The following is a 17,000-nucleotide window of genomic DNA, read 5'->3' on the forward strand; positions in this document are numbered from 1 at the left end:
AGAGACATAATCAACCGCTTCAACCTCTTGTGTTCCAATATACAGGCGGACACTGTCAAACATTTTCCAGAAGAAATCATTTACGAGTGTAGCATTAGTATTATTCGCAGCCTTAGTGAATTTAAATTTACACAGCAAGAAACTATCAGCTATATTCAAGTAAGTTTGTTGATTATTTATTTCAAAACTTTTTGTTCCGTTTGAATTCCAGTCTGTTCCTGTTATAGCATTTACCTTAAAATAGTCTTCCTTTTTCGTGGAGTTTGAAATGATAATTGTATCATCCAAATCATAGATACTATCAATCGCTTCCATACTTGTATTTATATGGTATTAAAATCGTTGAAACCCTGACCCAAGTATTTTAATGATTTTTTGTCGTTCTTGTGAAGATAGTTGAGTTTTACCTTTTTTTATTTCTTTGATTGCTTGTAATTTATGAGACTCCTTTTGAGCATCTTTTATACTCTTTATAGCACCCGCAACGGAGCCCACGGCAGAAGCAGTTGAACCAATTAGGTCTTTATGTTTAAGGATGGTTGAACCAATACCCATTAGAGTATCAATTATCCCATCTCCTTTATTTCTAAATTGATGTCCCACCCCGTTGTCTCTTTGGTTTATAGTATCCTCTCCCAAGAAACATACCTTCACCCTTATAGTATGGTGAAAGGAACATCCCATCCCCTGTAATTATTTTATATTTTCCCAACTCGTGTTTTCTCACAATAACCATTATTTATTTATCAAAAAAAAACTTCACGAAGGTGAATTCTGATGGATATAATTTCTTCATTAAAGGAGATCATACGATTATCTTGATCGGTTATCCTAAAATTTACTCTGTATATGGTTTTTCCTGACACAGGTAAATAGACAAGATTTTTAGGTTCCATATTGAATTTATAACCAATCGGTGTTGAGTATGCGCTGAATGAAAATATTGTATTTGTTCTTATTCCATCGTTATAAGCACCATCAATCAAATCACAATGAATTAATACTGAATTTATACCGGAGGATATTTGAATGACATTATCACTGTAAGACGTCCCGTTAGTTTCAATCTTTTTTGAAGAGAAACCCAATAGCTCTCTGAACGAATTTTCAATCGTGAAATCAACTTTATAATTATTTTTAAGTTTAATCGTTGATTTTGAAGTGTGTTTTTGAATATCTATTACCATATTTTTTGGTTCATCACCTTTTTCTTTCATAAGGCGAGAGACTTCTGAAGATATTTGAGAAATCTCCTAAGCTCCGGGTGAAATGGTTATAGTTTTATATCCACTTCCTGGATTATAACTAAACTTGTTGTTTTTCTCTGTGATATTAAACAAGGTATTATAAGTTTCCATCGACAATAAAGATGCCTCATATGAGGTAAGGGGGTCAAGTTGTAGTGGGTCAGGGAATGATGCTGTGTAATCACTCGTTGTAAAATTAAAACTAAGAATTGTGCTTCTCATCTTATTTAATATCTAATAAAATATCTTTGTATTGACATTTATTAATTATTTTCATATTCATCAACTGGTCTAAAATGGCGGATGTTTCATTAAAACAATTGTTGTTTCCAGCCTTCTTACTACCTAACAACAATAATAGCCTTTTAACTAATTGTGATGGGTCATTTGGAAGAAAGCTAACACCTGAACCAAGCTTACTTAAAGCATCAATAATATGTTTCTCCTCCTCATTCTTCTTACTTTTACCAGCAACAGAAACTCCATAATCAAGTGCATTTAGCAACTCAATATATACCCTATCTTCCTCTCTTTCCATATCAAGTGGTTCCTCAAAATATTTTGAACCGCTGAATCCGGAGTTTGTTAGAAGAAACATTAATCTTGGAGTTAATTCAACATTTGGTTGAGCAGAACTTAAGAACACCAATTTATCATTAAATATCAATAACTTTTCTTTCACAAGATGGAACTGTGCTGGTTCTTCTGTTGGAATGAGACCTGCTCTGGGTTTTGAACCCGCCGAATACTCATTGTTTTGAAGAGCTTCCACAACATAATTAGGGGGTTGATTTACCTCCTCAAGTTTCCGAAATAATCCCTCATCATCATATTCTAATTCACCAAGTTCTTGCTCTGTCATTTGACTAAAATCTTTGATCATTTGAAGTTTTTTTGGAGTAAATTCTACCGTGGGGACTGTAGGTGAGTGTTGAGTTTTCAAAAGTGGTTTAAAGAATTTCTCTTGTTTTCTTTCAAAGACTTCTTCGCCAGTCAGTTTTTGTCTCTGTTTCTTCTTTATCCATTCCTGTTGTTTAACAACTTTTGAAACTAATTGTTGATGTTCCTTAAACTTTCTTGCTCTTTCTTCGGCATTCATTTAGTATTGAAAAATATCATTTAATGAATTGTAAAGGTCAATGGGAAAATTTTCCTTTTCTTCATCATTATAGTAAATGTGTTGAAATAAATCCTTTTCTTTAAATATTTCATCAAATTCTTTATTGGTATTAATACGAGTTGTTATTTCTTCTTCACTAATACTTGTATCTCTGCTTTTCATACGTTTGCGTTGAGTCTCATCGATATCAAAACCGAATGATAAAATCTTAACTCCATCACCACACAATTGTTTAATAATTTGTCTCATTCCTTCAGGATTAGTTTCTAAAATCCCAAGACCATTAGATTTTACTTTATTTAACTCACTCTTACAATGTGAATATTTTGTAGAACCAAGAGAGACCTCCTCAAATATTTGACCTTCGTTCCTCAATCGCACATGTTCCTCCATTGAAATGTCATAATAATCTTTCCCTTCTACTTCTCCTGGTCGCTTTGCTCTGGTTGTCGTACTCACAAAACGAATCATAGGGTGTTTTAAAAAAAAAACTTACAATCTTTTCATTTTTACTATTCAAGAGTTTAGATTTATGAAAGTTCTTTCCTGAAGCAGATTTACCCACAAGATTAATAATAATAGTTATCATTTATATATGTAATTATGTTTAAAATAAAAATACATCCTTTAATATCTCATCTTGTTTCACAACAATATATTTATATTTTCCAATCGTGTGTTTCATATAATTTTCAAATTCGTTTTTACTACATAACGTAGAGCAATTATCTCTCCAAAAATTATTTACATCTATTGAATTTAACTTAAATAAAATAAAAGTATTGGCATTGTTTCTTATTGAGCGTCGAGGGAGTTGAAAATATGACTGACTAAGATAAATACAATTACAAGAAGAATGTCTCCCTCTTGTATAGTAGCTGTCCATTACTGTTTGGTTTCTCTCATTAACACAATCATCAAAGATGACGAGGTTCTTTTTTGATTTATCTAAATCTTGAGGTGAAGGTATATCATCCGTATTATCACTGAGAATACAAGTTATGGGTTTTGGTTTCGATTTTGATTTCTGTGTTTCACAAAATAATTGTATTATATCTTCAATATTATAATCATTTAGTTTGTTTTGAAGTTTAAATAAACCGATAATGTCTTCCTTTTTAAGACCTGCATTAAAACCCTGTGAGAGTAGTTGATACTCGGGTTGAAAACTAGACTTTGTAAAAATTATTAAATTATCATAATCTAAAAAATTAGGACCAAGGAGCATCTTTAAAAGTAAACAGGTTTTTCCACATCCGCTTGAACCAACTATTAGACATCTCAATGAATTTGGAATGTTTTTATGGTTATTAAATTTTATCTTATTTTCCCAAACGGGTAAAAAATCATTCATTTATATATTTGGAAAACAAGTCATCTAACTTTTTTTGAGCTATTTTAGAAACTCTATATTTTATCCTGAGTTCGGGTTTAATTTCAAAATAATTCATTATTTTATTTATATAGTATCTTGTATTAACATTTCCATTAAAATTATTTTGAATAATAAATATCATTAAACCCTTATACATTTCCTCAATACAAATAGTCTCTTCCCTTGAAAGAAATGGTGTATTATCATCACAATACTTAACATTCATCTCTCTTATTAATCTTGTAAAGTAATTCATTTTTGGTTCTAATTTAAAAGAGTTATATATATTTATATATTTTTTATTATCATTAATTAAAATTAAATCACAGAAAATACATTGTTTATATGAACCCTCATTATTAAGCCCTATTCTATCACAAGCCGGACAATTCTCTAATTTATCATATGGAGTGTCTGGAAATTCTAAATATCCTTCAGAACTTATCATATTTATATGGTAAATTTTTACTTAAACTAAACGCAAGTTTATTCATTAATAAATACAATGTTTCAAAGCACAAAAGACAAATTTCAATCAATCTCTACTTTGGTGAAAGATATAGAAAAATATGTCAAAGATGTTAAATTGAACAAAGATAAATATGGAAATTTTTGGGTAAAACCAGTTATGGAAAATAACATGAGCCCCTCTATTTCATTTAAAGGAAGAGCTCTAACTATACCTGGAAAGACATCCATTAAAGTAAATCTAACAAAAGTTTCTCCTCTACTCCTGGCAATTTATTCAAAGCTTGAAAAAGTGATCGATCGCGATACTTTGAAAAAGAATAAGACCATCAACAATACTCGTGGAGAAATTTGTATTTACTTTAATAATCCAAAGGGTGTAGATCTTAGTAAAATGAATGATGTTAATATTTCTGGTGAAATGTCATTTCGTTCTATGATAGTTAGAGATTATTTAAAGAGAACTTTTGAAATTAAAAATGTCGAGATTGAATCTGTTAATGAAAGAAAGTACGTATATAGATATTGATGGGAATATTTTTCCTGCTAATTAAATATGAGTGATTACAGCAGTGAAGATTTTACTATTTTATTGAACTCGGACGATAGTGATGATAGTATTTCATTGAACTCGGACGATGGTGATGATAGTATTTCATTGAACTCAGATGATAGTTATGATGCTAATAGTTTGTGCTCAAATGATTGTTATGAGAGTAGCTTCATTGATGACTGAGTATGATTCTGAGTATTCATGTGATAGTTATGACTCAGATGATTGTGAGTGAAAAAGTGTTTTAGTTTAAGTATAGTTTCATATATAAAAAGCCTGTAAAAAGGCACTTTCTTCTATAAGTGTTTTACTTTAAGCACAGTTTCATCTTTAAAAAAGCCTCTAAAAAGGTGTTTTACTTTAAGTATAATTTTGCTATATAAATATGATCAAAGCAACGTATTGCGACATTTGTGAACAAGAATATAAACAATACAAAAGACACCTTGAAACTAACAAACACACATTTAATCTACTTCACCTACTATCTCCTATTCAGAAGGAAACAAAACACTGTTCTGCCTGTAATAAAAATATCCTCAAGAAAGGCTTCGAAATACATCTTAAAACAAATCAACATTTATCAAATTTTATCACAACTAAAAACTCTGATGGTGCATTCAAAGGACATATTAAAATAAGAGTCTTTAACTTCAAACCTCCTGAACCAGAGTTTATAGTTGATGCTGTAGAAATAGTTAAACCTGCTGTTCAAACGTTGATTGAAAAAACACTAAAAGAAATGAAACCACTTAAATTTTATATGGGAGTAAAATTAGAAATGACAAAGGACGAAGGAGTTATAGATACACCATACATGAGAACTGAGCCACACTTTATATCTTCATATCAAGATTTTAAAACATCAGGAGTCTATGATGAACTTATTAAACAAGAGCAAGATGTGGATAATTCAATCGTAGGAAGTGGATTCAATATAGGAAAAATTATTTACATAGACATTCATATTCTTAAATCAGATCCTCTAAAAGCTTCTTCTTACATTGATTTACCCAGTGTTATCAAAAATAGAAAAGCAGTTATCAATATCAAAAATAAAGACAATAAATGTTTTCTCTGGTCTATTCTAGCACACTTACATCCTCCACATTTTCATGATGAAAGAGTATCTCATTATAAAAAATATGAGAATACATTAAATACGAAAGATCTAAAGTTTCCGATGACTTTAAATGATATTCCTAAATTTGAAAAGTTGAATAATTTATCAGTTAATGTTTATGGTCTAACAGAAACAAACAACATTCAGGTTTTAAAGCTTTCTGACAATTGTAAACAAACTCATATTAATCTTCTATATTTTAATTCAGACGAAAATTCACATTATACAAACATCAAAGATATTACAAAATTAATAAAACCACAAGTATGTAAAAGAACCAATAAAATATATATTTGTTTGCGTTGTCTAAACTTCTTCCATACACAAGAAAGATTAGATAAACATTCAAATTATTGTGGTGAACATAAATCAACGGTAATCAACATGCCTAAAAAAGGCTCAAAGATCACATTCAAAGATGAAAAGAAAACAATAAAACATCCATTTGTTATATATGCTGATTTTGAAAGTATTTTAGAAAACATTGATACTGCTTCTCCAGATCCAAAAGAATCATACACAAATAAATATCAAAAACATACTCCTTGTGGTTTTTGTTATTTTATCAAATCATCCGTTTGTGATGAATATAACAAGTTAGAGGTGTATAGAGGCTCAAATACCCCAGAGGAGTTTGTGAAACGACGAGAAAAAGACTGTGTCCGATTAACCAAGATAATGAGAGAAACCAATAAACCAATGTCCTTAACAAGTAAAGAAAAAAGCGAATTTAGACAGCCAAAGATTGCCTGTCATATTTGTGAGAAGAAAATTGGTAAAGGTCTAAAGGTTAGAGACCATTGTCATCTCACTGGTAAATATAAAGGTCCGGCTCATCAAAGTTGTAATATTAATTATCAACTCCCCTCTTTCATTCCTGTCTTTCTTCATAACAACGCTCATTATGATACACATCTATTTATCAAGGAACTCTCAAAGACTTCTGGAAGTATCTCAGCAATTCCAAACACGGATCAGAAATACATTTCATTCACAAAAACAATTCACACATCTCCTATTACTCATATCAGATTTCTTGATACATTTAAATTCATGGCAAGTCCATTGGCTAACTTGGTTCAAAATCTAAAAGAGTTTCCATGTCTTTCAGAGTATTTTTTAGATAAAGATTTTCTAACACAAAAGGGAATTTACCTCTATGACTATATGGACTCATTTGAGAGATTCAATGAAACACAACTTCCTTCAAAAGAAAATTTCTATAACAAATTAAACAACAGTCATATATCTGATAAAGATTATGTACACGCACAAAATGTTTGGAAAAAATATAACATCAAGAATCTTGGCGAGTATCACGATTTGTATCTCAAAACTGATGTGCTTTTATTGGCCGATGTATTTGAAGCCTTTAGATCTGTTTGTCACACTGGATATGGATTGGATCCTGCTCACTACTACACAGCACCTGGATTGGCCTGGAGTGCAATGTTGAAAATGACAAAACAAGCTTTGGATTTGATAACCGATGTTGATATGCTTTTGATGATTGAAAAGGCAAAAAGAGGTGGAATTTCACAAGTCTGCTCGAGTAGCTACGCAAAAGCAAATAACAAATATCTTCCAAATTATGATTCAACGAAAGAGAGTTGTTACTTGATGTACTATGACACAAACAACCTGTATGGCTGGGCAATGTCTCAGGCTCTTCCTTATGGAAAACTTAGATGGGTAAAGGAAAAAGACTACTAAAAGGTTTTACAAGATGTATGTATCTCTACACAAAAAGAATTGGATAAAGAAAAAGTTGGTTATTATTTTGAAGTTGATTTGAAATATCCAGAGGAACTTCATAACCTACACAAAGATCTCCCATTTGCTTGTGAAAAGGAAAGTCCAAAGAAGGAGTGGTTAAGTGATTATCAACAATCATTTAATATAGGTGAATCAACAGAAAAATTACTTACTACATTATATAACAAGAAAAATTATGTTCTACACCAAAGAAATTTGCGACAATATTTATGAAAAGGTCTAAGAGTAGAGAAGATCCATAGGGTTCTAAAGTTCAATCAAAGTCATTGGTTAAAGGGGTACATTGATTTTAATACACAAAGAAGAACAGAGTCAAAAACAGATTTTGAGAAAGACTTTTATAAATTGATGAATAATGCGGTCTTTGGTAAGACCATGGAAAATGTGAGGAAAAGACAAAATATCAGACTATCAACATCTTGGAAACAAGCATCAAAATTAATTAATAGACTGAGTTTTACTAGAGCTGAGGTCTTTACTGAGAACTTTTGTGCGATCCATTTGATTAAAGAGAGTATTGAAATGGACAAACCTATTTATATTGGAACATCAATTCTTGATTTATCAAAGTCATTAATGTATGATTACTTTTATAATAAGTTGAGGAAGAAATATCAAAATGATGTTAATCTACTTTATATGGATACAGATAGTTTTATTTTGCAAATTAATACTGTTGATGTTTATTCAGACATGAAAAAGGACATTAATATCTATGACACTAGTAATTACAGTCCAGAGAGTGAGTTGTTCTCTTCTAAAAATAAAAAGGTGATTGGAAAGTTTAAGGATGAATTAGGAGGAAATGTCATGAGTGAATTTGTGGGATTGAGGTCTAAGGCTTATGCTTATAAATACATTGTGAATAACGTTGAAAAGACTGATAAGAAGTTAAAAGGTGTAAAGAAAAATGTTATTAAAGAAACAATTAACTTTAAGGATTATTATAACTGTTTAACAACAAAGAAAGAAGAGTTTAGAAAGATTAATGGAATAAGAAGTTATAAACATAAATTATATTCAGAAGAGGTGAATAAGAAAGCATTGGGGGCTTTTGATGATAAGAGGTTTATTTTAGAAAATGGAATTGATAGTCTCCCTTATCGTTATATAAGTATTGTTACAGATCGCGGTTTAGATGTTATGATGCCCGAGCGGTGGTGTATTACCGCGACCTAACAGGATCCCCGACTCACCCGATTCCACCCAAACGTTGGCCGGGTCGCACCGCAGCTAGTCAATAGGGAAAAGACAAAGGCGACGAATGCAAAGAGGAAAACGAAGGCAAAGAAAGGTTTGGAAATACTACTGAATTTATTGACTATTTACACACAAGCAAAAAGAAAGCAGTCACGTTTATTTACAAGCACATAAGACGCAGGTGACACAGGGAAAATACTAGCTTATACAGACTTAATTAACCCAGGACAGAACAAACAGAAGACAGACTCACGCGGGGAATGACAGGAGGTGGATGGCTGGAGGTGAACGCTTGGTGGAGCCAACGCGGAGCTTGGTGGAGCTTTGGTGGAGGTGAACGCTTGGTGGAGCCAACGCGGAGCTTGGTGGAGCTTTGGTGGAGGTGAACGCTTGGTGGAGTCAACGCGGAGCTTGGTGGAGCCTTGGTGGAGGTGAACGCTTGGTGGAGCCAACGCGGAGCTTGGGGGGGTTGGTGTGACGGGTTCTCTCCCCTTCCCTCACAAGCTTCAGGACTCTTTCTCTCTCTTTCTTAGTCCCACCCAGTCCAACAACTTCCTCTCTTGCTTAGTCCAACTCAAGGCCTTCCTGTCTTCTGATCTCCTCCCTCCTCGACTCCTCACCGCAACCAACGCAACCACTGACCGCCACCACCGACTCCTCACCGCAACCAACACAACCAACTGACCACCGACTCCACTGCCTGACTCCTCACGACTCTCTTGGCGACCAACTCTTTGTGACCAACTCTTCACGGACCCTCTACTGGCAACCGACTCTTTGTGACCAACTCCTCGTGACCAACTCTTTGTGACCAACTCCTCGTGACCAACTCCTCGTGACCAACTCCTCGTGACCAACTCCTCGTGACCAACTCCTCCTCACTTCCTGCGTGCGCGCCTTTATAACGCCTCCGGCGATTAAGCCGCCGGCCTTTAGGACACGCCCATCGGGGTGCTCACCTCGGCCCTGGTTGGTCGCGCGACCCTCTGGCTCCGCCCTTGATGACGACGGGTGGGCAACGCCCCTCTTCCCCTCTATGACGAGGTGGAGACACGCCTTTCTTCTCCGACCCCGCCTCGTGGTCAATGGCGGTTATTGGAGGGGAGGTAATTGGGAATCGAGGCTCGGCAATGACGAAAGGGGATGTGAAGGAAATGGGGATTTTGGGGATGGGAAGGAAAGGGGATCTATTTTCTTTCACTGGTGCAATGGAGTACTTCAATTAATGGGAGACAGAGCCTTACTCTAAAACACAGAATAAGAGATAACTATCAACAGGGGTATTCTATTATTTGGCTGATGTGTATGCTTGTGGACTAATTATGGGATGCCCTTTCACCTTTACACAGCTCCGGAGGTAGGGGGGCGCAGAATAACCAATAATAATAATAGTACAGCACACAATCAAAAAATATACAGTCCTCATCTCCGCAACAGTATATAAGTGATAAGTAAAAAAGGGTGGTTAGGGATTTTAACGGGCTACCGCCGCCTTTTTACTATTATATAAATGATAGAACTGTTACGTGGTCCCCTCGGTGAATACCTGGTCTCGGTGACCCCCGGACCGTGAGAGGAACTCCGCCAGCAAGCTGTATTATATATGCGCTTTCGCCACGCAATCCATATGAATTTCACCCAGGAGACAACTGATGTTCAAGGATATATTTCCAATGGTAATGATACCATACAATTTCAATGACACAACCACGGAGATTTTCCCCGAGCAATCAACAATACACAACCATCAACAATTCCCAATTCACAAGCACTTCACTATGAGTAAGATGGCCATCTTATATATGTGTGTCCCGGTGAGTACTCACAACCCCCTTTCGGTCTCTGCTCCTCACAATGTCTCTGGGCCCCTCCTGACCCAGATACTGGTCGGCGTCGCCGCACTCGGGCGGTTGAACGAACCCCGGGTGGACGTTTCTCCACCGGGCAGGTATCGTACCAGGCACCGTGGCTGCAGCCCCTCGTGGCCACGCGAAGCGGTTACGGTAGAGCAAGCCAAACCCCACGCCGCTTGCAAGGCGCGTTAGGCCCCAACGTGCGACCCGCACGCGTCTGTTTAGACGGTGCCGCGAACGATGCCAGACGCGGGGTCGATGCACGGCCCCACGTCAACTTGACGTCTCCACCGGGCAGGTACACGTCCCGGTAATTCCTCTCGCCAGACAGGCTTCGGAATGCCGCTTTTCCACACAGCGCAAGGTCGATCCCACCTTTTGTCGGAGCGGGGCGAGGAAGAATACTACTCGTCCCTTTTCTTCCTCGTGTCTTTTCCTCTTCCGTTTCCGGTCACTTCCGTTTCCGGCCACTTGTTCAGAAGGGCTCCTGACCCTCCAATCACAACAACCCTTAATATACTACACACGGATAAGCAAAGACCTGAATGGTAATTCACATACATTCATATAAATATGTAACACTCCCCCCCCTTCAAGAAAGAAAGTTTGAACCCAGCGAAAACTTTCTTTGTCGGCCAATTTGGAGAAACAAACCAGATAACTCAACCCCCCCACATTATCAGTTCCCCCCGGGCACAGTTATCACTCAAAAATAAAGCAACCAAAATTTCACCACAACCCCTCCAGATTACTCACTCTGGACTAAGCACCAGCAACGACATTGTCCCTGCCAAATCAAACTCCATCTCATGACCCTCTGACTTTGACCGTCAGTTTCTTGTGAATGAAGGTTAAGGGGTTGATCAAAGATCCAAAGTTAAGCCACTCGATAGCACCTTTTTCCGGGAGGCCAAGCCGAGTATTCACTACATGGATGCCTTTAGGAACGTGGAGTTCACGGTTAGTCCGTGCAGGAAAGTTCTCTACATGGGCGCCTTGAGGAACGTGGAGTTCACGGTTAGTCCGTGCATGAAAGTTCACTACATGGACGCCTTTAGGAACGGCGTTCACGGTTAATCCGTGTAGGAATCTTGGCTCGGCGGCTCCGCCGCATTCAGTGCTTCAACTTCTCAGAACTTCCCTAATCATTAGGGTGGGACCACTTGTCCCTGTAGTCCCATGAATAGCGGTCTCCTTCTCGGCCACTACTTTGCCAATCCTTCCTTCGGGAGTGGCCGTAACTCAGGGAGCCTCCCTAATAATATTGATTGCGGCCACCACCAAAACTACCGCCCAGTTGTCCTCTCCTGTAGACCTCTCGACGCCTACGAAATGCCTTCCCTACTGTTATGGTCCGACCCTCCAAATCCTTGCCATTCCAATTCTTTTCTGCCTCTCTGGCGTCTTTTGTGCTGGCAAACGTGACAAAGCCGAACCCTCTTGACTGTTGCGTTTCCCAGTCTCTTACCAACCGCACTTCCACCAGCGGCCCATATCTGTTGAAGACAGAGGTCAGAACTTCTTCCTCTGTTTTGAAGTTCAGTCCCCCTACAAATAATTTGGCACTTTTGTCGCCATCCCGAGCTGGTGTGGTGTTATTTTCCCTGCTGGGCTCTTTACCAACCCTCAGGTTACCATAAACTTGACCCCCGGCCAAATCATTCCCGATAACCACAGATACCCCCTCTACAGGAAGCGTGGCTTGTAAACCGACGGTGATCGGTCCTGACACCAAATCGGACTCCAAATGGATGACATGAAGGGGAGCACTAACACCGCCCCCGATCCCCTGTAAACGAACACTATCCCCCGTTGCCGTCTCCTCGGACCATGGCAAAATGCCTTCCAGCATTAAAGATTGATGTGCCCCTGTGTCCCTCAATATCCTAACCGGTTTCCGGTTAGTCGAGGCTCCATCCTGTGACACAAACCCCTCTGAAATAAATGGTTGGTAACCCTTTTGATGGCGATTTCTCACAATGGCCATTGCATTTGGAGTCGTAGTAGTCGGACTCCGCTCTGGGTCTTCGCTTTTCATGCGGTAACAACTGGACATCAAGTGTCCAGGTTTCTTGCAAAAAGCGCAAGTAGGCCCGGAGGAAAAACTTGTGGTCTGCCTCGGGCCCCCCGAACTATAAGTTTGTCTTGGGCCCGCATCCCTCTGATTTCGAACAGGTGGGGTATCATAGTTGTCCCCATAATCATCTCGAGGCCGCCGCCATGTATGGTCGTTCTCCGCACCTGCTGTTCCCCACCTCCCCTGCGGAGATCTAGGCGAGGAGTTAGGTTCGTGGACCCCTATTCGGTGGGTTAAGGCATAATCATCTGCCATGGTGGCTGCGTCCCACAACTTTGGTACCTTCTTTTCCTGCAGGTACACTTTGATGTCCTCGTGGACACACTGCTGGAATTCCTCCACCAGGATCAAGTCCCGCAATGTCTCGAAGTCTTTCCCGACTCCTTTTGACTCACACCACCGATCAAACATGTTTTCTTTCACTCTGGCAAACTCCACATGGGTCTCACTCTCCCTCTTCCTGGCATTCCTGAATTTTTGCCTGTAAGCTTCCGGAACCAACTCATAGGCCTTGAGGATGTGCTTCTTCAGTACCTCATAATCTGCACATTGGTCCATTGGTAGCGCCGAATAAATTTCCTGAGCTTTCCCCACCAGCACACTTTGCACGAGTATGGTCCAGGCCTCCTCCGGCCAGTTTAATTGTCGAGCCACTTTCTCAAAGTGTGGGAAAAATTTCGCGACTTCCTTTTCACTGAACGGTGGAACCAGCCTCACATGTCTGCCCACATCCCAGGTTTTCTGGTTAGGTGTCGACCCCGTCAGCAAGGGTGGTGCCTCTCCCCGTTCTCTCATTAACTCAAGCTCCTTGAATTTGATTTCTTGCTGAAGCTCCATGTCACGTTCCTTTAATTCCCTTTCCGCTTTTCTCTCCTCTGCTTCGAGGTCCCTTGCAGCTCTCCTCTCCTCTGCTTTTCTCCCTTCTAACCTTTCCTGGAGTTCTCTTTCCACTCTCCTTTCCTCTGCTTGTTTCTCTTCTCTCCTCGCTTCTGCTTTCCTTTCCTCTTCTTTTAACCTTTCCTGGAGTTCTCGTTCCCCTCTCCTTTCCTCTGCTTGTTTCTCTTCTCTCCTCTCTTCTGCTTTCCTTTCTTCTTCTGCTCTTTCCTTTTCTGCTTTCCTTTCTTCTTCTGCTAACCTTTCCTGGAGTTCTCGTTCCACTCTCCTTTCCTCTGCTTGTTTCTCTTCTCTCCTCTCTTCTGCTTTCCTTTCTTCTTCTGCTCTTTCCTTTTCTGCTTTCCTTTCTTCTTCTGCTCTTTCCTTTTCTGCTTTCCTTTCTTCTTCTTTGATCCGTTCCTGGCTCCGTAATTGCAACTCCAGTTTCCGGAGCTCAACGTCTTCTGGTTCTTCGGGTAGCCACTCCCAGGCTAACTCGTCCCATGTTCCTAATCCCACCATAGATTGTATCACCATGGCCTGCAACTCTGCCTTCCTCAAATTAGTTCGGACCTCCAAGTTAAAATGTTTGGCCAATTTCAAGAGGTCCGACTTTAGTAACGCTCGGAACTGTGCCTCACTCGGTGTTACCGCAAAGTTCTGTGCCACAAACGCCATGGTGACTATCGTTAACACCTGTTAACCTTCACCCAAGACTTTACCCCAATTTCCCCAAAAAATTTCCAATTAATACTTAATTAATAAATTTTAATTAATAAAAATATTATTTTATTATTTTATACAATTTTAGATCCCGGACGTAGACCCAATTGCGAAACCGCAAATCGTAATTTGGACGAGCCCCCAATTCTGTTACGTGGTCCCCTCGGTGAATACCTGGTCTCGGTGACCCCCGGACCGTGAGAGGAACTCCGCCAGCAAGCTGTATTATATATGCGCTTTCGCCACGCAATCCATATGAATTTCACCCAGGAGACAACTGATGTTCAAGGATATATTTCCAATGGTAATGATACCATACAATTTCAATGACACAACCACGGAGATTTTCCCCGAGCAATCAACAATACACAACCATCAACAATTCCCAATTCACAAGCACTTCACTATGAGTAAGATGGCCATCTTATATATGTGTGTCCCGGTGAGTACTCACAACCCCCTTTCGGTCTCTGCTCCTCACAATGTCTCTGGGCCCCTCCTGACCCAGATACTGGTCGGCGTCGCCACACTCGGGCGGTTGAACGAACCCCGGGTGGACGTTTCTCCACCGGGCAGGTATCGTACCAGGCACCGTGGCTGCAGCCCCTCGTGGCCACGCGAAGCGGTTACGGTAGAGCAAGCCAAACCCCACGCCGCTTGCAAGGCGCGTTAGGCCCCAACGTGCGACCCGCACGCGTCTGTTTAGACGGTGCCGCGAACGATGCCAGACGCGGGGTCGATGCACGGCCCCACGTCAACTTGACGTCTCCACCGGGCAGGTACACGTCCCGGTAATTCCTCTCGCCAGACAGGCTTCGGAACGCCGCTTTTCCACACAGCGCAAGGTCGATCCCACCTTTTGTCGGAGCGGGGCGAGGAAGAATACTACTCGTCCCTTTTCTTCCTCGTGTCTTTTCCTCTTCCGTTTCCGGTCACTTCCGTTTCCGGCCACTTGTTCAGAAGGGCTCCTGACCCTCCAATCACAACAACCCTTAATATACTACACACGGATAAGCAAAGACCTGAATGGTAATTCACATACATTCATATAAATATGTAACAGAACCAAGTACCAACCAGACTAAAGAGTGGAGGTGTAATCAACCTTGGTATATAAATGGTAAACATAACGAATGTGAAAAATATCAAAAAGGTATAATTGAAAAGACAACTGGTAAAAAAATTTACAAAACAAATAAGAGAATTAATTTAAATACCGGTGAATTGGGTAAAAAAGATGGAAATATTTTTGAGTGGACGGAAAACTTTGACGGTTGTCAGGAAAATATATACTTTAATTTAAAAATGGTATGTGGCACTGGAGGCGCTCAAACAAGAACATTGAGGGAGGTTTACCATTTTATCTTAGCTCAGTTAAAATATCTGAATAAAGAACCAAACTCAAACATCTTTTTTGTTAATATATTAGATGGTGAAGGGAGTGGCAAGAGAATTAAATTATTTCCCATGCATAAACAAATATTTGTAGGGTCGATGTTTGAGTGGTCTACTCGGGATCATTGATAGTAAGAGTACCATAAGACCAAGGGGAATCATTGTTTGAGTGGTCTAATGAACAACATTAAGGATAGGTGTCAAAAGGCTAAAAGGTTCGTAAAGAGGTGAGAGGAAAATTAACATGAAAGTGAATGGGTCGATGTTTGAGTGGGTCAAAGATAATCTGCCAGATGATATGTAGAAGAAGGATTATAGGTCTATAAGGGAAAACAAATATTTGTAGTGTTTGAGTGGTCTAATAAACAACATTAAGGATAGGTACTATAGACAAAAGGTTCATAAAGATGAGGGTGGGAGAAATAGAGGTGTTAATGGGCAATGAGGTTAAGAGGAAAATTAACATGTAAGTCAATGGGAAAATGAGAGTGTCCCAGAAGCAACATATATATATACACTACTAAGGTATATTAATTATTGTTGGCTAAAATATTTTATTTAATAATGAAGGGGATAATTGATGTTTGAGAAATTGATTTACCATGTGGTTATTTCTTAAAGCAATTAAAACATAACATCGTGTTTTTTTTTTCTTAACACCAGAGTTCATCATCAAACTGCTCAAATCAAAATGTATAGACATTCATTGACAGAAACCTTCACGGGGATGGTTCTTGAGGAAAGAAGCTTCAGCATCATTTGGTTCGGGTCGATCCAGGTGAACATCAATGTCGTGCTCAGTTTTCACTTCCGCTTTCACAAATAAATCTGGAAAAGTAACTTTTATCAAATGCAGGCAGTTTTGTGTCACATGCATAGCTGTTTTCACACTCTTAAAATAGATAAAAATATATTACATAAAAATCAATAGAAATCATCTAAAAAAAAATTTTTTACGTTCAATCTTTCTTGAACAGAAAATAAAACATTTCCCTCAGGAATGGCGTCATGTGAAAACATTATGATATCAAAGCATTACATTCTGTATAAACTGCCTCGATGTTGAGATGCTTCCAACCTGACCACATCTTCAGTGGAATTTCACCACCACCCAACATCACAACCAACAAAACAGAGAAGGTGAGAAAAATGGAGATAAGGGAAAATAGAGAAGGTTTTCTCCACTGAACTGCGTTTATTCTCAAATTACAAACAAT

General features: G+C 38.7%; 1 protein-coding gene across 1 annotated transcript in view; it reads right to left on the reverse strand.

Annotated features, from left to right (window-relative positions):
• LOC137427331 (uncharacterized) overlaps positions 1-17,000 on the reverse strand; it is a 131,864-nt gene that overhangs the window by 41,557 nt on the left and 73,307 nt on the right. Inside the window, exon 6 of the mRNA XM_078777114.1 lies at positions 16,501-16,611. Within this exon, the coding sequence (XP_078633240.1) occupies positions 16,501-16,611 (111 nt within the window). The remainder of the gene's footprint in view (positions 1-16,500; positions 16,612-17,000) is intronic.

Source organism: Myxine glutinosa, chromosome 5 (assembly GCF_964187855.1).
Source record: "Myxine glutinosa chromosome 5, kmMyxGlut1.1, whole genome shotgun sequence".
NCBI lineage: Eukaryota > Metazoa > Chordata > Myxini > Myxiniformes > Myxinidae > Myxine > Myxine glutinosa.